This window comes from Pongo abelii, chromosome Y, assembly GCF_028885655.2.
Source record: "Pongo abelii isolate AG06213 chromosome Y, NHGRI_mPonAbe1-v2.0_pri, whole genome shotgun sequence".
NCBI lineage: Eukaryota > Metazoa > Chordata > Mammalia > Primates > Hominidae > Pongo > Pongo abelii.
The window spans coordinates 9,966,744-9,992,930 of record NC_072009.2 but is presented as its reverse complement, the minus strand read 5'-3'; the positions used below and the strand labels follow the sequence as shown (position 1 = coordinate 9,992,930).

Sequence of the window (26,187 nt, the reverse complement as noted above, 5' to 3'; positions counted from 1 at the left end):
CGATATTTAAATTTTGAGAAATTGTAATATTAGAAATTAGACCAAAGTGAGAAATTTTATCTAGTTAAGATTATCGAAATGCAGATGGATTCTGTATTAGTACTTTAGTTTTTTATAATAAGAACTATGTCTGGAAAAAAACTGAATAAGAAAAATGAACATGTAATAACTAGGAGACGAGTAAAATTTGTTTCAAGTTGTAAATACCAGTAAACGGTCTAAACATTTTTCCAGATAAAATGGTTCCTTAGACCCTTTTTTGGCAGGGGGAGTTCATTGTCCACTTTGCTGGAAAAGTTTTAAAAATTGTTGGGCCTTTTTTGGCAGGGGGAGTTCATTGTCCACTTTGCAGGAAAGGTTTTAAAAATTGTTGGGCCAGGCACAGTGGCTCTGAGCCTATAATCCCAGAATTTTAGGAGGCTGGGTTGGGTGGATTACACAGGGTCTGCAATTTGAGAACAGCCTGTCCCATGTGATGAAACCCCATCTCTATTAAAAATATGAAAATGAAGTGGGTGTGGTGGCAGGCAGTTGTAATCCTAGCTTCTCAGGAGGCTGAGACATGAGAATCACTTGAGCCTGGAAGACAGAGGTTGCAGTGAGCCAAGATCATTCCACTGCACTCCAGCCTGGGTGACTGAGCAAGACTGTCAAAAACAAAAACAAAAACAAAATTGAAAACTGTATGGTTTACAAAAATCGATAGTACTTCCAAAATATAAAGAAAAAAAGTTACAAATTCTGCATAAAGCAAGCAAGGAGACATGAGGACTAACACATCTTTTGTATTTTATGTGTATTTGTAATTCAAGAATGGGTAGTAGACTGTCCGAAATGTAGAGTAGTATGGTATTACTTTATTTTAAAACAAGCAAATATCAGCTCTTTTAAAAAGTATTTAATAGTTAGAAATAACCTATGTAACATTAATGTAAAATATATAACGTGCATGTGTATAAAATTATGTATTGTGCCTAAAAGTTGTAGAAGCACAAAACTGATTGAATCTTTTCTTTTTTATCATAGCTTATTTTCAAGTTTCTTTCTCTAGCAGCCCGGATGAATAATAAATCAAAAGTGTTTAACCTCACTTATAAATTGAAAATATGAAGTAACCACATATCACTTTCACATAACTGATAGGAAAAGGTCAAAATGTGTCAAGGATATGAGGAACTAGGCATTGTGTGCACTCTTTGTAGTAGTGAAGGGTTGTATTAAAATTAAAATTTGAAGTTAACTAAAATTTTAAATGTTTATGTCTTTCTGCTTAACTTCTGTTAATTATCTTTTGAGAAAAATAATGCAGCAAGTACATGGGTACTAATGATTTGTGCCTGAGTCTTAATTTATAGACATGATTCAGTAATGATGAGATGGAGAGGTCAATGCTAAAAGTTTAGCGTTGCTGACTGTTTGTTTCCAAATGAGATGTACGACATACCACACAGAGCCACAGTAGTCAGTCAGGAGGTAAAAGCTAAGGTGAAAGGCACAGGTCGCAGCCTTTATTGGTATTTCTGTGAGACAGGCAAAGCACGGCAATCAAATGTCAGAATTGGCTAGTTTGTTAGAATAATTCCAGTGCTCTGTGGGGCATAGTGGATGCCAGTAGGTTTCTGGTACATGGCTCTGAGTTGATTTACAGGAGGGGAAATACTGGCTGTATATGATAGTTAAATAAAGCAAATAGTTAGAGGTTTGGACTCAGGATTGTTTGGTTTATATGGTAAAGGTATGGTTTAGTTTAGCCAGCTGTGAAAGAGCTGGTCTCCCTAGCTCACAAGGTACCCCAGAAATGTCAAAACAATCTAAGGTATATAAAATAAAAATTAGATTAATACAGTTAGTTACTTAGCTCTTCAGAATGTCAAAAAGTGGGAAACAGCCTCAATGTTGTATAATTAAAAAGTTAGTTAAATGATTTGTGGAACAGTATTATAATAAGCTATGTATTCTCATAGACATTGTAATACAATGTATGTTTCTGCTTGCAGAAATTGCTGTGGGAATAAAAGAAAAGTATAAAATATGTTACTGTGTCTCTCTGTGTATATGTGTGTGTTTGTATAAATAGAAGAAAACTTACCTCTGTATAGGAGAAAATTTGTAAGAATAAAGCTTTAAAATAAATGGAAAATGTAATAGAGCTTAATTTCAAAATATAGCAAATTATTTTAAACATTGATAAAATATATTTTACAGTGTCCTCTAAGAAGAGACAAGTGCTGAAAATGGTATATAATATATATGGTATATGATTTGTATTTTGATACTTAATGGGTTTCCATTTTCCCAGGTTTGTGATTATATTTTGGTCTGAAAACAGTTATTATTCTAATGATGTGAGTTTAAATGGAATAGAATTTTTCCGTTTTAACCATTTCCATCTTCAACTCAGTTGCAGAGTGGGGCTTATTTTTAATTACAAAATTCTCTGTTGTAAGGTATGAATTTATGACATTTAAGCTTCACTAGCCTTGCAAGCCTAGGAGTATTTTGTCATTTCTTTCATAACATGAACAAAGTTGAGAAACTTCATTGCTTTCCAAATTTATCCATTTGCTCCTACCTGGCCATAACACACTCACAGTAAAAATGTGATTAATAAACATTCAAAAATGGATAAAAGGCTGTCAGTTGATTTTAGCCCATGTGACTTGTCTAGACCTTGCCCATAACATATTTATGCCTGTATATGTAAAGCTAACTTCGTTGTTTGAATCTTTTTTAAACAGCCAGAGCCTACAGAGGAGGACATTGAGAAGAATCCAGAGCTAAAGAAGTTACAGATCTATGGGCCAGGTCCCAAAATGATGGGCTTGGGCCTTATGGCTAAGGACAAGGATAAGACTGTGCATAAGAAAGGTGAGGAACTTTAACAGACTGGGGAAGTGTGAGGGGTAAAATAGTAAAGTTTCATGGGAGAAATAGTTTGGTAATCTTGATGCAGGAGAGGATTGTTTTCAGAGTTGTTTTTCACTTCCCTAGTCACATGCCCCCCAACTGTTACGGTGAAGGATGAGCGAAGTGGAGGTGGGAACGTGTCATCAACATTGCTCAAACAGCACTTGAGCCTAGAGCCCTGCACTAAGACGACCATGCAACTACGGAAGAATCACAGCAGTGCCCAGTTTGTAAGGACTCATGATTTTGTAATATTCTACTTTGAACTGCAAGATTAGATTGAACCTAAAATGAATTCATCATACTTTTCTTTTTTCTTTCCTTCTTTCTTCTTATTTATGAGCCCTTTATCTGAAGAGACAGGTGGCTAGATAGGGGAGGAAATTTATTAAGATAACTAAAGTGAAAAGCAAAATTTTTATGTCTTTTTAGATAGAACTTTTCACCAAACTGTACTGTTTTTCAACTCTATTAGCATTTTCTGAACTTTTACAGCTTAATATAGGAGATAATGTGAGCCGATATAAATTACGTTAAAGAGCTGTTTGTTTTTGGCAAATTCCTCCAGACTCTCAAATCATCACATTTCATATAGTAGTGACAGTTTTCTATTACCTTGTTTTACTTTTGTCCCTTGTATGTTTACATCTTCTTTTACTCTTTCTACATCTCACTTGGAAGATTTTTATAAGGTCTTATATATTTAAGTCTGCACTACAAGAAAAAAAAAAAAGACAAAAATTCCTACCTTCCTCCTTACTCTTTAGCTAATTTCAACCTGTTTTGATAATTTTTGCTTGCCTTTCGTTTTTTTTTTAATTATTATTATACTTTAAGTTTTAGGGTACATGTGCACAATGTGCAGATTAGTTACATATGTATACATGTGCCATGCTGATGTGCTGCACCCAGTAACTCGCCATTTAGCATTAGGTATATCTCCTAATGCTATCCCTCCCCCCTCCCCCAACCCCACAACAGTCCCCAGAGTGTGATGTTCCCCTTCCTGTGTCCATGTGTTCTCATTGTTCAATTCCCATCTATGAGTGAGAACATGTGGTGGTTGTTTTTTTGTCCTTGCAATAGTTTACTGAGAATGATGATTTCCAATTTCATCCATGTCCCTACAAAGGACATGAACTCATCATTTTTAATGGCTGCATAGTAGTCCATGGTGTATATGTGCCACATTTTCTTAATCCAGTCTATCATTGTTGGACATTTGGGTTGGTTCCAAGTCTTTGCTATTGTGAATAGTGCTGCAGTAAACATACGTGTGCATGAGTCTTTATAGCAGCATGATTTATAGTCCTTTGGGTATATACCCAGTAATGGGATATACCCATTTCTAGTTCTGGATCCCTGAGGAATCGCCACACTAACTTCCACAATGGTTGAACTAGTTTACAGTCCCACTAACAGTGTAAAAGTGTTCCTGTTTCTCCACATGCTCTCCAGCACCTGTTGTTTCCTGACTTTTTAATGATCGCCATTCTAACGGGTGTGAGATGGTATCTCATTGTGGTTTTGATTTGCATTTCTCTGATGGCCAGTGATGATGAGCATTTTTTCATGGGTCTTTTGGCTGCATAAATGTCTTCTTTTGAGAAGTGTCTGTTCATATCCTTCGCCCACTTTTTGATGGGGTTGTTTGTTTTTTTCTTGTAAATTTGTTGGAGTTCATTGTAGATTCTGGATATTAGCCCTTTGTCAGATGAGTAGGTTGCGAAAATTTTCTCCCATTTTGTAGATATGCGGCGTTATTTCTGAGGGCTCTGTTCCATTCCATTGATCTGTATCTCTGTTTTGGTACAAGTACCATGCTGTTTTTGTTACTGTAGCCTTGTAGTATAGTTTGAAGTCAGGTAGCGTGATGCCTCCAGCTTTGTTCTTTTGGCTTAGGATTGACTTGATGATGCGGGCTCTTTTTTGGTTCCATATGAACTTTAAAGTAGTTTTTTCCAATTCTGTGAAGAAAGTCATTGGTAGCTTGATGGGGATAGCATTGAATCTATAAATTACCTTGGGCAGTATGGCCATTTTCACGATACTGATTCTTCCTACCCATGAGCATGGAATGTTCTTCCATTTGTTTGTGTCCTCTTTTATTTCATTGAGCAGTGGTTTATAGTTCTCCTTGAAGAGGTCCTTCATGTCCCTTGTAAGTTGGATTCCTAAGTATTTTATTCTCTTTGAAGCAGTTGTGAATGGGAGTTCACTCGTGATTTGGCTCTCTGTTTGTTTGTTATTTGTGTATAAGAATGCTTGTGATTTTTGTACATTGATTTTGTATCCTGAGACTTTGCTGAAGTTGCTTATCAGCTTAAGGAGAATTTGGGCTGAGACAATGGGGCTTTCTGGATATAAAATCATGTCGTCTGCAAACAGGGACAATTTGATTTCCTCTTTTCCTAATTGAATACCCTTTATTTCCTTCTCTGACTAATTGCTGGCCAGAACTTCCAACACTATGTTGAATAAGAGTGGTGAGAGGGGGCATCCCTGTTTTGTGCCAGTTTTCAAAGGGAATGTTTCCAGTTTTTGCCCATTCAGTATGATATTGGCTGTGGGTTTGTCATAGATAGCTCTTATTATTTTGAGATACGTCCCATCAATACCTAATTTATTGAGAGTTTTTAGCATGAAGCATTGTTGAATTTTGTCAAAGGCCTTTTCTGCATCTATTGAGATAGTCGTGGCTTTTGTCTTTGGTTCTGTTTATATGCTGGATTGCATGTATTGATTTGAGTATATTGAACCAGCCTTGCATCCCAGGGGTGAAGCCAACTTGATGATGGTGGATAAGCTTTTTGATGTGCTGCTGGATTCTGTTTGCCAGTATTTTATTGAAGATTTTTGCATCAATGTTCATCAAGGATATTGGTCTAAAATTCTCTTTTCTGGTTGTGTCTCTGCCTGGCTTTGGTATCAGGATGATGCTGGCCTCATAAAATGAGTTAGGGAGGAGTCCCTCTTTTTCTATTGATTGGAATAGTTTCAGAAGGAATGGTACCAGTTCCTCCTTGTATCTCTGGTAGAATTCGGCTGTGAATCCATCTGGTCCTGGACAGTCCTTGGTGGGTAAGCTGTTGATTATTGCCAGAATTTCAGATCCTGTTATTGGTCTATTCAGAGATTCAACTTCTTCCTTGTTTAGTCTTGGGAGAGTGTATGTGTCAAGGAATTTATCCGTTTCTTCTAGATTTTCTAGTTTATTTGCATAGAGGTGTTTGTAGTATTCTCTGATGGTAGTTTGTATTTCTGTGGGATTGGTGGTGATATCCCCTTTATCAATTTTGATTGCGTCTATTTGATTCTTCTCTCTTTTTTTCTTTATTAGTCTTGCTAGCAGTCTATCAGTTTTGTTGATTCTTTCAGAAAACCAGCTCCTGGATTCATTAATTTTTTGAAGGGTTTCTTGTGTCTCTATTTCCTTCAGTTCTGCTCTGATTTTAGTTATTTCTTGCCTTCTGCTAGCTTTTGAATGTGTTTGCTCTTGCTTTTCTAGTTATTTTAATTGTGATGCTAGGGTGTCAATTTTGGATCTTTCCTGCTTTCTCTTTTGGGTGTTTAGTGCTATAAATTTCCCTCTACACACTGCTTTGAATGTGTCCCAGAGATTCTGTTATGATGTGTCTTTGTTCTCGTTGGTTTCAAAGAACATCTTTTTCTGCCTTCATTTCGTTATGTACACAGTAGTCATTCAGGAGCAGGTTGTTCAGTTTCCATGTACTTGAGTGGTTTTGAGTGAGTTTCTTAATCCTAAATTCTAGTTTGACTTCACTGTGGTCTGAGAGACAGTTATAATTTCTGTTCTTTTACATTTGCTGAGGAGAGCTTTACTTCCAACTATGTGGTCAATTTTGGAATGGGTGTGGTGTGGTGCTGAAAAAAATGTATATTCTGTTGATTTGTGGTGGAGAGTTCTGTAGATGTCTATTAGGTCTGCTTGGTGCAGAGCTGAGTTCAGTTCCTGGGTATCCTTGTTAACTTTCTGTCTTATTGATCTGTCTAATGTTGACAGTGGGGTGTTAAAGTCTCCCATTATTATTGTGTGGGAGTCTAAGTCTCTTTGTAGGTCGCTCAGGACTTGCTTTGGAATCTGACTGCTCCTGTATTAGGTGCATAGATAGGATAGTTAGCTCTTCTTGTTGAATTGATCCCTTTACTATTATGTAATGGCCTTCTTTGTCTCTTTTGATCTTTGTTGGTTTAAAGTCTGTTTTATCAGAGAGTAGGGATTGCAACCCCTGCCTTTTTTTGTTTTCCATTTGCTTGGTAGATCTTCCTCCATCCTTTTAGTTTGAGACTATGTGTGTGTCTGCACGTGAGATGGGTTTCCTGAATACAGCACACTGATGGGTCTTGACTGTTTATCCAATTTGCCAGTCTGTGTCTTTTAATTGGAGCATTTAGCCCATTTACATTTAAAGTTAATACTATTATGTGTGAATTTGATCCTGTCATTATGATGTTAGCTGTTTATTTTGCTCGTTAGTTGATGCAGCTTCTTCCTAGTCTCGATGGTCTTTACATTTTGGCATGATTTTGCAGCAGCTGGTACTGGTTGTGCCTCTCTATGTTTAGTGCTTCCTTCAGGAGCTCTTTTAGGGCAGGCCTGGTGGTGACAAAATCTCTCAGCATTTGCTTGTCTGTAAAGTATTTTATTTCTCCTTCACTTATGAAGCTTAGTTTGGCTGGATATAAAATTGTGGGTTGAAAATTCTTTTCTTGAAGACTGTTGAATATTGGCCCCCACTCTCTTCTGGCTTGTAGGCTTTCTGCCAAGAGTTCTGCTGTTAGTCTGATGGGCTTCCCTTTGATGGTAACCCGACCTTTCTCTCTGGCTGCTCTTAACATTTTTTCCATCATTTCAACTTTGGTGAATCTGACAATTATGTGTCTTGGAGTTGCTCTTCTCGAGGAGTATCTCTGTGGTGTTCTCTGTATTTCCTGAATCTGAATGTTGGCCTGCCTTGCTAGATTGGGGAAATTCTCTTGGATAATATCCTGCAGAGTGTTTTCCAATTTGGTTCCATTCTCCCTGTCACTTTCAGGTACACCAATCAGACCCAGATTTGTTCTTTTCACATAGTCCCATATTTCTTGGAGGCTTTGTTCCTTTCTTTTTATTCTCTTTTCTCTAAAGTTCCCTTCTCAATTCATTTCATTCGTTTCATCTTCAATCACTGATACCGTTTCTTCCAGTTGGTCGCATCGGCTCCTGAGGCTTCTGCATTCTTCACGTAGTTCTCGAGCCTTGGCTTTCAGCTCCATCAGCTCCTTTAAGCACTTCTCTGTATTGGTTATTCTAGTTATACATTCTTCTAAAGTTTTTTCAAAGTTTTCAACTTCTTTGCCTTTAGTTTGAATTTCCTCCTGTAGCTCAGAGTAGTTTGATCGTCTGAAGCCTTCTCTCAACTCGTCAAAGTCATTGTCCGTCCAGCTTTGTTCCATTGCTGGTGAGGAACTGCGTTCTTTGGAGGAGGAGAAGCGCTCTGCTTTTTAGAGTTTCCAGTTTTTCTGCTCTGTTTTTTCCCCATCTTTTTGGTTGTAACTACTTTTGGTCTTTGATGATGGTGTTGTACAGATGGGTTTTTGGTGTGGATGTCCTTGCTGTTTGTTAGTTTTCCTTCTAACAGACAGGACCCTCAGCTGCAGGTCTGTTGGACTTTGCTAGAGGTCCACTCCAGACCCTGTTTGCCTGGGTATCAGCAGCGGTGTCTGCAGAACCGCGGATTTTTGTGATCTGCGAATGCTGCTGTCTGATCATTCCTCAGGAAATTTTGTCTCAGAGTAGTACCCGGCTGTGTGAGGTGTCAGTCTGCCCCTACTGGGGGGTGCTGCCCAGTTAGGCTGGTTGGGGGTCAGGGGTCAGGGACCCACTTGAGGAGGCAGTCTGCCTGTTCTCTGATCTCCAGCTGCATGCTGGGAGAACCACTGCTCTCCTTAAAGCTGTCAGACAGGGACATTTAAGTCTGCAGAGGTTACTGCTGTCTTTTTGTTTGTCTGTGCCCTGCCCCCAGAGGTGGAGCCTACAGAGGCAGGCAGGCCTCCTTGAGCTGTGGTGGGCTCCACCCAGTTCAAGCTTCCCACCTGCTTTGTTTACCTAAGCAAGCCTGGGCAATGGCGGGCGCCCCTCCCCCAGCCTCACTGCGGCCTTGCAGTTTGATCTCAGACTGCTGTGCTAGCAATCAGCAAGACTCCGTGGGCGTAGGACCCTCCGAGCCAGGTGCGGGATATAATCTCCTGGTGCACTGTTTCCTAAGCCCGTCGGAAAAGAGCAGTATTTGGGTGGGAGTGGCGCGATTTTCCAGGTGCCGTCTGTCGCCCCTTTCCTTGAGCAGGAACGGGAACTCCCTGACCCCTTGCGCTTCCCGAGTGAAGCAATGCTTCGCCCTAATTCGGCTGGTGCACAGTGCGCTGCAACCACTGTGCTGCACTCACTGTCTGGCACTCCCTAGTGAGATGAACCCGGTACCTCAGATGGAAATGCAGAAATCACCCATCTTCTGCGCCGCTCATGCTGGGAGCTGTAGACTGGAGCTGCTCCTATTTGGCCATCTTGGCTCCTCCTCCTTGTTTGCCTTTCCTTTATGTAAATGATGTTTCCAGAAATTTTGTTCTCAAACAGACTTCTGTTTTGAGCTGCAAATTCCTGTGTTTCTCTTAGTCATTTCCACCTGATGGTTGGGAGATCATGTTTACTACCACTGTCCTGTTCCCACTTGTCTTACTGTTTTTCATTTTGTAGACACAAGGTAGAGCTGTCCTCAAGCTTGAAGTCTGGGAGTCATTGATCACTACTTTCTAACCCTTACAGCTAGTAGTTCACTTCATTCCATTGCTTTTGTTTCTATTTCTGCATATCACACATACACAAAAATATCTGGATTAGTTTTACTTGTTTGTGTACTTTCAATTAATCACCCCTTTTGTATTGGCTTCTTTGTTTAGTGGTTCAAAAAATTCATTTATATGGTTCTATTAATGCTCACGCTTGTGTTCTATTAAGTGTAGTTTTGTTAGGCATAGCTTTTTTTCTACCTGTTTTACCATTCAACTTTTGGTAGTTACCAGTTTTTGGCTATTTCAAATAATTCTGTGAATATTAAAGTATATGTTTCTAGGTAACGTATGTAGACATTTCTGTTACCTAAATAGACAGGATTGAATTGCTGTGACTGAGACTGTATTTTCAGTAGTGGATTATTGTCAGACTATTTTTACAAATGATTGACTAGAAACTAATCAGCTAGTATTGGATGCCAGTTCTGGTTACAACATGGCCTCACTAACACTTAGAATTGACAGTTTCATTTTCATTTTAGCCATTCTGGGAGATGTGTAGTATTTCATTATAATTTTTATTTGCATTTCCCTGGTTTACAATTTTGTATATTGAGCATCTTTCATAAGTTTAAAAGATTTTTATTTTATGAAATCTTTTCCTGATAATTCTGTTGAATTTTTTTTTTTTTTTTGTGTGAGATGGAATGTCACTGTCCCCCAGGCTGGACTGCACTGGCGTGCTCTCAGCTCACTGCAACCTCCGCCTCCAGGGTTCAAGCAATTCTCCTGCCTCAGCCTCCCAAGTAGCTGGGACTATAGGTGCATGCCGCCATACCCTGCTAATTTTTTTTTATTTTAGTAGAGATGAGGTTTGACCTTGTTGTCCAGGCTTGTTGTGAACTCCTGAGCTCAAGCAATCCGCCGGCCTTGGCCTCCCAAACTGCTGGGATTACAAGTTTGAGCCACCGCACCTGGCCTCTTATATTTATAAATATTCTGATTTGTAATATGCATGCATATGTATGTGTATATATGCATGTATATATACACATATATAATTTATGTGTGTATGTGTGTGTATATATTTAAAAATATATTTATATTTTCACACAGTTTCTTCTGCTATTGAGTTATCTTTAAAATTTTCTCTTTATTGATCAGTTTACTTCTAGATTCTTGTAGAAAAGCCCATCCTACTTGTTGAAGGTAATTGTTTCAAAATGTGAGTGTACCCTCCTAAAAATTTTATCACTGCGTTTTCTTTTTAAACTGGTAATTATTACTAGATTTTTTTCAATGGTATGTAAGAATCAAGTTATTTAGCCTTTGCTTCTTGTTTCTCTTCTGTGACATACTACTTGAGTGACTATTTATAATTCATCACCTAATCTAAGATACTGTTTATAATGAAGGTAGACATCTACCAAACTTTTCACCAGAGGAACAAGTATTGCTGGATACTCGGTCACTTGACCTTTTTATGTTCAACTTGCCCTCTGTGGCAGTTAAATTTTTAACTGTATGTAATTCCCTGATCTGTGCTGCTTTATCCGTTTATGATTTTTGTTTACACCGTTGAACCTCTATAAAAAGTCTACTTTGCCTCCCATGGTTTCTTTATTAACTTACTGTATTATAGTGTAATTATTTCCTGTCATAGTTTGCACTAGGTAGTAAACTCATAAATACAACACTGTATAGTTACTGACTAATGATAGATGTTCATGAATGGTCTAGAAACCTGCGATAAGGTATCATGGAACAAGCAGCTGATTTTTTTACTTTTTTTTTTTTTATTTTTTGGTAGATTGACTCATATATTTGCCAAGTATGCTCCCGTGGGGATGAAGATGATAAGCTTCTTTTCTGTGATGGCTGTGATGACAATTACCACATCTTCTGCTTGTTACCACCCCTTCCTGAAATCCCCAGAGGCATCTGGAGGTGCCCAAAATGTATCTTGGCGGTAAGATCTGTCTTAACCACGGATGCTTTATTTTTGGTTGGTGATTTTCTGTAATCTACCCTTCTGGATTTTGGGGAGGTAGTTTCTGCCCTTTTATAAGTTAATATTTGTGTTAGGTTTTGATTAAGCTATCAGTGAGCTACTATGCAAGAATGACTGGACACACTAACTCTAGAATGATGGAGATGAGTGAACCAGAGGCAAGGGACTGTAATTCAGGTGGCATAAAGTATATTAGGAAAGATTAGGAAATAATGTTTAATACCTACTGAAGAAACAAACCTACCTGGAATCATATGAAAATGCAGAATTATCACATGAGATATTGAATGTAACATGAAAACTTGATCTCCCCTTAGCTCTCCTGTTTTTTTGGATCTTTATTCCCTTTCTCTTGCTGAAATATATTTTATTTCAGGAGTGTAAACAGCCTCCTGAAGCTTTTGGATTTGAACAGGCTACCCAGGAGTACACTTTGCAGAGTTTTGGTGAAATGGCTGATTCCTTCAAGTCCGACTATTTCAACATGCCTGTACATGTATGTGATCTGAGGGCTGGACTATAGGGATTCTGTTGTGGTGGTCTTAGTTGTCATGGAGGCATGAGTCCAAAGTATAGTGGGCTATGATAATCTTTTACACGTGTTTTCACAGATGGTGCCTACAGAACTTGTAGAGAAGGAATTCTGGAGGCTGGTGAGCAGCATTGAGGAAGATGTGACAGTTGAATATGGAGCTGATATTCATTCCAAAGAATTTGGCAGTGGCTTTCCTGTCAGCAGTAGCAAACGAAACTTATCTCCTGAGGAGAAGGTAATATGGTTGGTAGTTCATGTTAACTTTAACTAGGGAAACTCATTTTGGCATGTAAAATTACTTTCATAGGTTCTCCCGCACAGTGTTGTCTTCACATATTTGGGATAATGATGAGGTTTGATGATATTGGATGATCTGTCAGTGAACCAGAATATGGACAGTCATCATATTTTTTTTTTCTTGAAACTCTGATGGAGATAGATAAAAGGAACAGTATAAATCTTGATATTATCAATGAAGAGCTATAGTGTTCCTTCACCTTTCCTTAAATCTAAATATTGGAAGCTTACCATCTTTTTATGAAAAACAAGTACTATGACCAGCTTATTTTGAAATATTTGGAAGGGCAGAAAGAAGTGCCTTTGTTAAGTGTATCAATTTGTGTTCATGTCAAACACATGGAGTAATGCAGAAACCACTGATTTCATTCTTCATTACAAGGTGATTTCTTGTATTAGTCAAAGAAACCCATACAGCCATCCTAAATTCTGACTCATCACATTCACATTTCTTCCACAGTGGAGAACCAAAAAAAATAATGCCTGAAGTAACATAATTTGGGGAGAGAAAGCTAAAATGTAACCGTCCTTATGCATTATTTGAACATTTGAGAAATTAATTCTATTATAATTGCTGTTTTACCATGTTAGCCAGAACCAAAAGAATTAGTATTTGGCATTGTATATAGATTAGTCTTACAAGAGGGTTGATCCAGACAGAAAAAATAGTGGTTTGAAGGTAAACTTAGCTAATAGCTGTGACTAACATTTTTAGGAAGCCTTACTCTGATTTTTTGTATACATACTGTTTATTTATGGAGACATCTATATCTGGATAAGCGCTATTATATAGTCGGTCATATGCTGCATAACAGTTTTCAGTTTAATAATGGAGCAATATACTGTACTTTCACTAAATCTTTTCTGTGTTCAGAGGCACAGATACTTGAAACCATTGTGTTACGTGGCCTACAATATTAATACAATAATGTCGCACTGATTTGTAGCCTAGGAGCAATAGTTATATACTATATAGTGTAGGTATGTAGTAGATTGTTTCTTCTTGGTTTGTGTGAGTATACTCTATGACGTTCACATAAGGACAAAATTGTCTAAGGACATATTTCTCAGAATATCTCCTTTTGTTAAGAGATATGTAGCTGAGTATGGTAGTACTTAAAAGTCTTACAGATAGTTTGCTTATAGTTCTTAAAATAGAAGTAAGTTAAAATTACTGAGGATTGAAATTATAAATTAAGTAATTGGAAAGCAATCACCTATAGCCTCCATTGGTAATTTTGGTGTGTTTCTAATTCCCTTTTTGAAACAACCAAAAAAAAAATTGTATTTTGAAACCATAGACAGGTCCTTTTGTCAGTATAAAGCATGGTATTAAGTAATATCCATGAACTAACTTTTAAACATAAGAATTGAAGTTTTGTGATATAAGATCTTTTCACAGGCTTTTCTGCAAGTCATACCTCCCTTTCTCTCCACTAACACCTAATGTTCCACTGTCATGGGTTTGTCATAATAAAAAAAGAGTGTAGTGTTTGATTACATATGTATGTATTTTTAAAAAGGATATTAATTTTTAAGCTTTGCTAATGTTATGTTGTATGTTCTCTGACTTGTTTTGTTCTGTCAGTATTATGTTATGAAAATTCATTTATATTGTTGCTCATAGCTTTAAATTATCTGTTTTTTCACTATTATGTAATATTGCATGCCGGGATTTCATCTCATTTATCTTTCTTTCTGTTGGATTGCTTCTGGTGTTTAGCTATTACTAACAGTGTATGAGCATTGTTTTACAGGTCTCCTGAAGCAACAGTTCCTAGGTTCTATGTTTAGAAGTGGAATTGAATGATACTCTGAATTGTTTTACAAAGGATTCTGACAGGTTACACTGAAACTAATGAGAAGTGGTCATCCATATGTTTAACAGAGCACTTCATACTGTTACCTAATTTTGTGGGTGTGATATGTTCCCACGTAGCACTATTTCATTGATTACTAAGGTCAAACACTTCCCATTAGCTTATTCCAATTGCAGGCCTTTAAGAGCATCAGATTATCCTGTCTGCTAAATTATTGGATGCACCATTTATACTTAACTAATACATAAATACGTATATAGATATTTGAGTATATGCAGAATATTTGTATTAACCCCTTTCATGATGAATTTGTACTGCTATTAATTTTTTAACTTTATAAAGCAAATAAATACCTTGGTCTCTATCTTGCCCCTCAGTCCCATTCCTGCTAGTTTCCTTTGGATCTTAAATCTAGTTTATCTTTCTGTATACATAGGCTTTAAATGTTTAACTTGTAACTAATGCAGAATTGATTATTTTAATCCAGTGAGTTTTTATTTTTTAATTAGTTAATTTTCATTTATTGTGACTGATGATTGCATCCATTTTTTGCTATCTTATTTTGAACTTAGTTTCTGCTGCCTTTTCTGTTTTCTTTTTTTTTGCCTTTCTTATTCCATTTTAGCCACTTGTAAGTTTAGCAACTTTTTGTATGCTAGTTTTAATACTATTTTATTTTATTTTTTTTTTTTGAGACGTGGTCTCACTCTATCTCCCAGGCTGGAGTGCAGTGGCATGATCTCGGCTCACTGCAACCTCCACCTCCCAGGTTCAAGCCATTCTCCTGCCTCAGCCTCCAAAGTAGCTGGAATTACAGGCGCCCACTACCACGCCCGGCTAATTTTGTGTATTTTTAGTAGAGATGGGGTTTTGCCGTGTTGGCCAGGCTGGTCTCGAACTCCTGACCCCAGGTGATCCACCCACCTGGGCCTCCCAAAGTGCTGGGATTATAGGCGTGAGCCACAGCGCCCAGTCTAATACTTTATTTTAAATATAACCTAACATTTAATTTTTTTTTTACTTCTCCCAAGTAATATTAGACTATATAACTGTTACTCTTCTGTTCAGTTCTCTTCTGACCTATAAAATTTTGCGCATGTTTTTAAAGCTTTTTGTTCAACAAAATGGATGTTGTTTTTGTTTTCATACTGCGTATAGATTTATCCACACATGATTTTTTCTTTTGATTATTTGCCATTCTTGCAACCATTTTCTTTGTTTCTGAAGTAAATTCTTTAGAAATTTCTTAAAAAGCCTGGGCGCAGTGGCTGACGCCTGTAATCTCAGCACTTTGGGAGGCCGAGACAGGTGGATCATGAGGTCAGGAGATTGAGACCATCCTGCCTAACACGGTGAAACCCCATCTCTATTAAAAATACAAAAAATTAGCCGGGCGTGGTTGCGGGCGCCTGTAGTCCCAGCTACTAGGGAGGCCTAGGTGGAAGAGTGTCGTGAACTTGGGAGGCAGAGCTTGCAGTGAACCGAGATTGCACCACTGTAGTCCAGCCTGGGTGACAGAGCAAGTCTCTGCCCAGAAAAAAAAAAAAAAAAAAAAAAGAAATTTATTGAACAGAGGCATTTGTGAATTTTTATTCTTATAAAGATATTTCTCTGTATATATACAGATGTGGTTTGAGAATTGTCTTTTCTCAGTATATTATAAATCTGTTTTGGTTTTTGACAAGTCAATTCTGAATCTTACATTAATTTGTAGTAGTGTATTCTGTTTTTTCTATTTGACTGCTGTAATATCTCTTTGTTTTAGTGTCTTGCAAGTTTTTTTGATGTGTGGAATGTGACCTTTTTACTTAATATTTCTGGGAATAGATAGGAATTCTCAAACTTGAGAATTCAGCTTTTACCACTTCTGAAAAATTCTTGGTCATCAACTTTTACAGTCTGTAATTTATTTCTCCCATTAGCTAGAACCTTAACTATTCTAGTCTCTTCTATATGTTCTTCACCTGTCTTTCATTTTGTTTATTCTTTTGCTGCTATTGTCTTTTCAGTAACTTACTTAAAACAACTTAAAAATGCACCAGTTTTTAAAATACCTCATCTACTAAACTTAGTTTATATTTTAATGTTACATTTTTATCTTTAGAATTTCTAATTATTTTTCAGACTTTCCTAGTTAATATTGAAAACCTTTTTCTGCTTCACACTTCTTTTATCCTCTTATTTAAATTAAACTGATTTTATCTTCAACACCTAGCTATTATAGCATATTTTGAGAACTAATTATAGCTTGATGTTTTCTCAACAAATTTTTACTCATTTTACAACCCCCCTTCCATATTTTATGGCTTTGATTTAATTAGTGTTTTTTGTTGCTGTTCTTGTTTTCTGATGAACTTGTATTTCTTTGAACAACGTATATGGGAATTTTTTCAGAAACCTAGATTTTAATGTCCAGCTACAGAATAGACTGTTTCTGTTAAATGTCACGGATTCTCCTAAGATGATAAAAAATTTTTAGCTTCGCATTTCCAAGTAAATATGAATAGTTGTGTTTTCAAGTAAATATGAATTATTGTGTGGATGGCTGATAGATAAGAGCTCTTAGGAGTGTCTTTCCTTTTCTTCTTGTGGAAGCAGTACCAAGATAAGGAAAGTATTTATTATCTATTTCTTCAGAATGTTTTTCACCTCCATCAGTTTTACAGCTAAAAGGATAATAGAAGTGTCCCGTTTTAAGTTACATACCCTAATATGACCTTCTTTGAAAGCTCCAAATTTTATCTTTTATGGTTGACCCGAATTGTCATCAGTTTCAGACCTTTAATTTGTACATGTTATTTCTTAGTTTTATTCTCTGAGGATTTTCCTTATTTTCTAAGCAGCTGAGCCAAAACATTTAAAAAATAATTTTCTTATCTAGCATGTTGAGGCACTTTGTGATTCCCCTGAACATCTAACTACAATGTAGTTGAAAATTGAAGTTGTATGTATTAAACTTGTAATTCAGAAGTTTTTGAAACTATTGTTTTATAATACTGCAGATAAGTATAATCATATAATTTTTTTAGTTTGTATATTTAGCTTTTTTTTGGAATTTTTTTCAAATATATTCCTGTCATGTTAATTATTTCAAATAATAAACATATTGAACACATGATACTTTTATCAAAAGAAATATAATATGGCCTTTTATTTGATCAAAAATTGTATTATTCTGTAGTTTATTTATTTATTTTTAATTATACGTTAAGTTCTGGGTGCATGTGCAGAACGTGCAGGTGTTTTACGTAGGTATACACGTGCCATGGTGGTTTGCTGCACCCATCAATCCATGATCTACCTACCTTAGGTATTCCCTAATGCTGTCCCTCCCCTAGCCCCCCAGCCCTGACAGGCAGATGTTCCCTGCCCTGTGTCCATATGTTTTCATTGTTTAACTCCCACTTCAGAGTGAGAACATATGGTGTTTGGTCTTCTGTTCTTGTGTTAGTTTGCTGACAATGCTATTTCCAGCTTCATCCATGTCCCTGCAAAGGTCATGAACTCATCCTTTTTCATGACTGCATAGTATTGCATGTGTATATGTGCCACATTTTTTTAATCCAGTCTATCACTGATGGACATTTGGGTTGGTTCCAAGTCTTTGCTATTGTGAACAGTGCTGCATTAAACATGCATTTGCATGTGTCTTTATAGTAGAATGATTTATAATCCTCTGGGTGTATACCCAGTAATGGGATTGCTGGATCAAATGATATTTCTAGTTCTAGATCCTTGAGGAATCGCCACATTGTCTTCCACAATGGTTGAACTAATTTATACTCCCACCAATAGTGTAAAAGTGTTCTGTTTGTCTACATCCTTTCCAGCATCTGTTGTTTCCTGACTTTTTAATGATTGCCATTCTAACTGGCGTGAGATGGTATCTCATTGTGGTTTTGATTTGCATTTCTCTAATGACCAGTGATGATGAGCTTTTTTTAAATATATTTGTTGGCTGCATAAATGTCTTCTTTTGAGAAGTGTCTGTTCATATCTTTCGGTCACTTTTTCATGGTTTTTTTTTCTTTTTTTCTTGTAAAGTTGTTTAAGTTCTTTGTAGATTCTTGATATTAGCCCCTCGTTGGATGGATAGATCGCAAAAATTTTCTCCCATTCTGTAGGTTCCTGGCCTGTCACTCTGATGATAGTTTGTTTTGCTGTGCAGAAGCTCTTTAGTTTAATCAGATCCCATTTGTTAATTTCGGCTTTTGTTGCCACTGCTTTTGGTGTTTTAGACATGAAGTCTTTGTCCATGCCTATGTCCTGAATGATATTGCCTAGGTTTTCTTCTAGGGTTTTTATGGCTTTAGGTCTTATGTTTAAGTCTTTAATCCATCTTGAGTTAATTTTTGTATAAGGTGTAAGGAAGGGATCCAGTTTTAGCTTTCTGCATATGGCTAGCCAGTTTTCCCAACACCATTTATTAAACCCATTGCTTGTTTGTGTCAGGTGTATTAAATATCAGATGGTTGTAGATGGGTGGTGGTATTTCTGAGGCCTCTCTTCAGTTCAGTTGGTCTGTATATCTGTTTTGATACCAGTACCATGCTGTTTTTCTTGCTGTAGCCTTGTACTATAGTTTGAAGTCAGGTAGCGTGATGCCTCCAGCTTTGTTCTTTTGGCTTAGGATTATCTATTGGCTATGTGGGCTCTTTTTTGGTTCTGTATGAAATTGAAAGTAGTTTGTTCCAGTTTTGTGAAGAAAGTCAATGGTAGCTTGATGGGTAGAGCATTGAATCTGTAAGTTACTTTGGGCAGTATGGCCATTTTCACGCTATTGATTCTTCCTATTCGTGAGCGTGGAATGTTTTTCCATTTGTTTGTGTCCTCTCTGATTTCCTTGAGCAGTGGTTTGTAGTCCTCCTTGAGTAGATTTTTCATATCGCTTGTAAGTTGTATTCCTAGGTATTTTATTTTCTTTGTAGCAATAGTGAATAGGAGTTCACTCATGATTTGGCTCTCTGTTTGTCTGTTGTTAGTGTATAGGGATGCTTGTGATTTTGGCACATTGATTTTGTATCCTGATAAAGTAGTTTATCAGATTAAGGAGATTTTGGGCTGAGACGATGGGGTTTTCTAAATATACAACTATGTCATCTGCAAACAGAGACAATTTGACTTCCTCTTTTCCTAATTGAATATCCTTTATTTCTTTCTCTTGCCTGATTGCCCTGGCCAGAATTTCCAATACTGTGTTGAATAAGAGTGGTGAGAGAGGGCATCCTTGTCTTATGCCGCTTTTCAAAAGGAATGCTTCCAGTTTTTGCCCATTAAGTATGACATTGGCTGCGTGTTTGTCGTAAATAGCTGTTATTATTTTGAGATAGTCTTCCATCAATACCTAATTTATTGAGAGTTTTTAGCAGGAAGGACTGTTGAATTTTGTTGAAGGCCTTTTCTGAATCTATTGAGATAATCATGTGGTTTTTGTCATTGGTTCTGCTTATATGGTGGACTGTGTTTATTGATTTGTGTATGTTGAACCAGTCTTGTATCCCAGGGATGAAGCTGACTTGATCATGGTGAATAAGCTTTTATTTTAAGTTCAGGGGTACAAGTGTAGTTTTATTACATAGGTAAACTTGTGTCATGGGGATTTGTTGTACAGATTATTTTATCACCCAGGTATTAAGCCTAGTACCCATTAGTTATTTTTCCTGATCCTGTCTCTCCCCCCACCCTCCAAACTCCAGAAGTCCCCTATGTGTCTACATATTCTCTCATCATTTAGCCCCTACTCATAAGAGAGAACATGCAGTACTTGATTTTCTGTTCCTGTATTAGTTTGCTAAGGTTAATGGCCTCCAGCTCCATCCATGTCTTCGCAAAGGACATGATCTTTTTATATGCTTGTTGGCCAATTGTATATATTTTTAAGAGGAGTGTCTACTGATGTCCTTTGCCCATTTTTAATGGAGTGATTGTTGTTTGTTGATTTGTATGTTTGCTATAGATTGTGAATATCAGGCTTTTATCAGATGTATAGCAAATATCTTCTCCATTCTAAGGTTGTTTATTCTGTTGACAGTTTCTTTAGCTGTGGGAAGCTCTTTCACTTAATTAGGTCCCACTTACCTATTTTTGTTGCATTTGCTCTTGGGGGCTTAGCCAAAAATTATTTGCCAAGGCCACTATCGAGAAGACTGTTTCCCTAGGATTACTGTAGTTTGAGGTTTTACATTTAAATAAATCTTTGGTTCATTCCAAGTTAATTTCTTTTGAGGCATGATTTCACTGTCACACATGCTGGCATGCAGTAACACAATCATGACTGACCTCATTGCAGCCTAGAACTTCTGGGCTCAAACATCCCTCACACTTAAGCCTCCCTAGTAGCTGGGAGCTACCACAAAAAAAGTTTTATAAAATAAGAAAGTCTTACAAAGTTATTATTTTTTATATTAGTAGCTATTATACTTTGCTATTATTTTTAAAATTTTTTTTTAGAGACAGAGTCTCACTGGGTTGACCAGGCTGCTCTCAAGATTCTGGGCTCAAGCAGTCCTCCTACCTTGGCCTCCCAGAGTGTTGGGATTACAGGTATAAGCCATCATACCTGGCCTTGAGTTAATTTTTGCACATGGTGAAATATAGCTGTCCACCTTCAGTCTTCAGCATGTGGGTAGCCAGTTACTCCAGCACCATTTATTGAATAGTAAGCCCTTTCCCATTACTTATTTTTGTTGGCCTTGTCAAATAACAGATGGTAGTGTGTGTCTGGCTTTATTTCTGAGTTTTCTGTTCTGTTTCATTGGTCTTTTTGTTGGTCTCTGTTACAGTACCATGCTGTTTTGGTTACTGTTGCTTCATATTATAGTTCAAAATTTGGGAAGTGTGATGTCTACATCTTTGTTTTTTGGCTTAGGTTTGCTTTGGCTAGTTGGGGCTCTTTTTTTAAGTTCCAAATAAATTTTAGAATGTTTTTCAACTTCTGTGAAGAATGTTGTTGACGGTTTGATAGAAATAGCATTGAACCTGTAAATTGCTTTGGGTGGTATGGCCATTTTAATTATATTGTTTCTTTCAATATATGGGCATGGAATGGTTTTCCATTTACCTCTGTTATCTCTGATCTTTTTTAGCAGTGTTTTCTGGATTTCCTTGTAGAGATTTTTCACCTACTTGGTTAGCTGTATTCCATAGTATTTCATTTTCTTTATCTTCTGCTCATTTTTAATTAGTTTTTTTTTTTCCCTGCTGTATTTGTTCAGTTTCTTATGTTTTGGATATTAACCTTTTATCAGATGCATAGTTTGCAAATACATTCTTCCATTCTGTAGGTCATTGCGTTATTCTGTTGATGTTTCCTTCATTGTGCAGAAGCTTTTTAGCTTAATGTAATACCACTTGTCTGTTTTTGCTTTTGTTGCTTACGCTTTTGAGGTCTTAATCCAGAAAATTCTTGCCAAGATCAATGTCATGGAGCTTTCCTCTTGTGTCTTCTTTTAGTAGTTTGATAATTTTGGATTTTACATTTAAGTTTTTACTTCCTTTAGGGTTGGTTTTTGTACATGGTGAAAGACGGGTCAAGTTTCATCCTTTTGCATGTGGATATCCAGGTTTTCCGACAACAGATGCTGAAGAGACTTTCCTCTCTGCGTGTTCTTGGTGTCTTTGTGGAACTTCTGTTGGCTGAAAATGCAGAGATTTATTTCTGGGCTATTATTTTCCATGGAGCTGTGTGTTTTGTTTTTAATGGCAGTACTAAGCCCTTTTAGTTACTATAGCTTTGTGATGTAATAGTAAATTAGTGTGAATACTCTCAGCTTTTTTGTTTGTTGGTTTGTTTTGTTTCACATCTTGAGTCTTTGGGGTTCCATATCAATTTAAGGGTTGCTTTTTCGAAAATTTCTGTGAAGGATGCTGTTATTTTTGATAGGGATTAAATTGAATTTCTAGATCAGTTTGGATAGTATGGACATTTTAGCAATATTCTTCTGGTCTGTGAGAACAAGGTATCTTAAAATTTATTTGTGTCTTCAGTTTACTTCATCATTATTTGTATAGTTTTCAGTGTAGTGATCTTTTTACTTCCTTAAATTTGTTGCAAGAGATTTTTTTCAGCTGTGACAAATGGAGTTTTTATTTTTTTGAGATAATTTTCTACTAATGTATAGAAACACCACTGATTTTTATATTGATTTTGTATCCTGCAAATTTACAGAATTTGTTAGTTCTAACACCATTTTTATGGAGGCCTTAACATCCTCTTAAAAAAGAAGTGTTTTCTTTAAGACTTCAGGGATAACATAAATTTTTCTTTTCCAATTTGAATGCTTTTTAAATTTATTTTCCTGCCTCATTGCTCTGACTGGGACCTCCGGCACTATGTTAGTTGACAGTGGCAAAACAGGGCATTATTTTTGGGTTTACAACATGGACCTCTTGAATGACCAGGAATACCAGAGGCAGCATGTTCTAAGACACAGTTGTCTTCTTATGTATGTTTTGCTCAGTTTGCCTCTCCTCAACCTATCCTACTCCCAACTCACTCTGGCAAATCTCTGACCCAACAGCTACTCCCTACTCACTCTGGGAAATCTCTGACCCAACAGGAGTATGCGACCAGTGGTTGGAACCTGAATGTGATGCCGGTGCTAGATCAGTCTGTTCTCTGTCACATCAATGCAGACATCTCAGGCATGAAGGTGCCCTGGCTGTACGTGGGCATGGTTTTCTCAGCATTTTGTTGGCATATTGAGGATCACTGGAGTTACTCTATTAACTATCTGCATTGGTGAGCATGACCCCAATGGCTGGGTTGGATATCAAGACTGCCCTCATATGCAAGGGTGTATGTAGACTTGACATGTCTTCTCTCTGTATGAGCAGGGGTGAGCCGAAGACCTGGTATGGTGTACCCTCCCTGGCAGCAGAGCATTTGGAGGAGGTGATGAAGAGGCTGACACCTGAGCTGTTTGATAGCCAGCCTGATCTCCTACACCAGCTTGTCACTCTCATGAATCCCAACACTTTGATGTCCCACGGTGTGCCAGTGAGTACCAAGGATCAAAACAATTTTACTTTTCTTCCCTGAGGTGAGAAGGGAATGAGAAAGAACTTAGTTTTGGAAGAAATAAAACCATATCCACTTTGCTATGGAGATTAGGCTTAGCATCACACCTCTTTGCCTTCCCTTGCTGACATCAAGTTGCAGATCAGTACCGTTAGCTGGGACACTTAAGAGAACAAGTAAAAGAGAGATTAGATAATTACTTAACAGAATAGAAATTAAAACTTGGATCCTGGCCTTTTTATCTGCCTCCTAGTCTAGGATTGGTTTTCTCTTAATATTTCTGAATATAATTGTTACTTTGCAAAACCCACATGGGGATGAGGGACTGGTTTTAGACTTTTGAGTATTTCTAAGATTGAATTATATCAGCTCATTTTGCTAAAGAATAAGCTAGCAATGTGTATGTGGTAAATGGACTGGGTCACTATCTTGTTACATGCTATGCCTTTTCTCCTTTGAAATTCTGTAAGCTTTGAGTTAACTGCTTTATAAGCTTTTATAACTTTTCTGGCCATCTCCCTCAGTTTTTTCATCTCAACGAAATGTGCTTCATGTCTCCAAAGGCCCTCTTTGTTTCCTGACATTTTATACATTTTATGAATTCTAACTTGTACCTTTCTTTTTTTTCTAGTATTCCTCTTGTCTCACAATAAAAAGATACTGATGAAAATGAGCTCATCAAGCAATCTAATTACACCATTTGTCTTGCTTTCTGATTCTGTTTCTGAACTAACTATATTTTTTTGTCTGTCATGTGCTGTATATGTAATACTGACTTTTATATATTTTTTTTTTATAGTTGCCTTTCCCAGGGGTATTACTTTCTTTATATAGCTCTGAACTACTCAGTGATATCCTTTCATGTCAGCCTGAAGGAGTCCTTCTGTATTCCCTGTAGGCACGTCTTCTGGAGACATACTTCCACAATTTTTAATTCTCTATCAATTTATTTATTTATTTTTTCCCATTGCGTGACTTTAAACTTGTCATCCAGCTGGCTTCTGGCCTCCGTTATTTCTAATGAGAAATCTATTGATAATTCTGTTAAGCATCCATTATATGTGAAGAATCATGTCTGTCATGCTGCTTTCAAACTCCATCTTGGGGTCTTAACCTTTTGATGGTTCAACTATATTGTATCTCCTGGAGTTTGTCTAGTTGGAGTGCACTGAGCTTCTTGGTTGTAGACTTTCAGGGCTTTCCACAAATTTGGAAATTGTTTAACCATTTTTGCATCAACTGTTGTGCATTTTTCTTTCTTTTTTCTTATGAAATTCCCATTCTGCATATATGGGTGCACTTGATGGTGTTACACAGGTCTCTTAGGATCTGATTAATATGCTTCTCTTTTTGCCCCCTGCTGATTTATTTCAGTTGACATGTCTTAGAGTTTTCTGATTCTTTCTTCTGGCCACTCAAAGCTCCTATTGAAACCATCTTGTGAGTTTTTCACTTCTGCTGTGGGACTGAGAGCTTCAGAATTTTGACTTGTTTCACTTTTGTAATTCTAATGCCTTTCTTGGAACTATTTGGAGGGACATTATTCTCCTGATAACCGTTAGTCCTTTGTGCGTTGCTTCTTAAGGCATTTAAACCTGTTTAAGAGAGTTGATAGACTTTAGGGAGTAAGTAAGCCTGGGCTATCTGAGAGTTTTTTCTTTTAACCGAAGGGCTATACTTTCTGGTTTCTTTATATGCCTCCTAATGTTTTAAACTGAACACTTCTCAGAGTATTGCTTCAACTCTGAAAATTGTGTTATCCCCCTTGTCTTCTCTCAAAAAATTGGTTGTTGCTTTTATGTACAACAGTTGTTGTTTGGTTAGTAAATTTTGTGAACTAGTATTTTGGGGGATATGTTTTAAAGGTGAAACTCACATAACACAAAACGAACCATCTTAAACTGAACAATTTGGTGTCATTTGGTACCTTCACAGTGTTGTGCAACCACCATGTCTACTTAATTCTGAAACATTTTTATTACTCCAGAAAAGTCTCAGAACAATTAAGTTATTTCTCATTCATCCCTGCTTCTAACCTTAGACCACTTTCTGTTTCTATGAATTTATTTTGCATATTTCTTATAAACGGAATCATACAATATGTGATCTTTTGTATCTGATTTCTCAAAGTTCATCTGTGGTATGGCATGTGTCAGAGTTTTATTCCTTTTCCATGGCTGAATAACATTGCATTGTATGGACAGACCACATTATACTTATCCATGGGTCTGTTAAAGCACATTTGTGCTTTTATACCACTTAGCTGTTGTGAATATTTCTACTGTGAACATCTGTGTGCAAATATTTGTTCAAGTTCTTTCTTTCAGAGAAGTGGTATTGGACAGTCATATGGTAGTTCTCTGTTTTAACTTTTTGAGGAACTTAGATACTGTTTTCCATAGCAGTTTCATAGCCATTTTGCATTCTTACCAGCCATGCTCAAGGGTTCTAATATGTCTGCATTCTTGCCAATGCTGTTATTTTCTGCCTCTTTTGTATGGCAAGAAATAGTATCTTGTGTGGCAAGAAATAGTATCTCGTGGTTTTGATTTACATTTTCCTAACAACTAAAGATGGTGAGCAATTCTTCGTATACGTGAGTAATCTTTTAATTTTGTATTCTTTTTCTGCTTTCTGTTAGCCTGTTGGTCATCTGCCAACCTAACAAACTCTTTCTTAAGCCAAATAATAATGATAATAACTAGTAATAATATTAACCACCCAGTCTTTGCAGATTGTGTCTGATTGGTGAAATTTTTTCAGGGCTGTTTTAAAAACGGTTTTAGACTCCACCTTCTGCTTAGGAAGA

The 26,187-nt window shown here is 36.9% G+C and overlaps 1 protein-coding gene across 5 annotated transcripts in view; it reads left to right on the top strand.

The window, feature by feature from the left end:
- Window positions 1-26,187, top strand: part of KDM5D (lysine demethylase 5D) — a 45,088-nt gene that overhangs the window by 6,537 nt on the left and 12,364 nt on the right. For all 5 annotated transcript variants that reach the window (XM_054545292.2, XM_054545293.2, XM_063721471.1 and 2 more), the window contains exons 7-13: window positions 2,739-2,868; window positions 2,992-3,137; window positions 11,507-11,665; window positions 12,084-12,203; window positions 12,319-12,477; window positions 22,918-23,099; window positions 23,195-23,357. In XM_054545292.2, coding sequence (XP_054401267.1) covers window positions 2,739-2,868; window positions 2,992-3,137; window positions 11,507-11,665; window positions 12,084-12,203; window positions 12,319-12,477; window positions 22,918-23,099; window positions 23,195-23,357 — 1,059 coding nt within the window. The remainder of the gene's footprint in view (window positions 1-2,738; window positions 2,869-2,991; window positions 3,138-11,506; window positions 11,666-12,083; window positions 12,204-12,318; window positions 12,478-22,917; window positions 23,100-23,194; window positions 23,358-26,187) is intronic.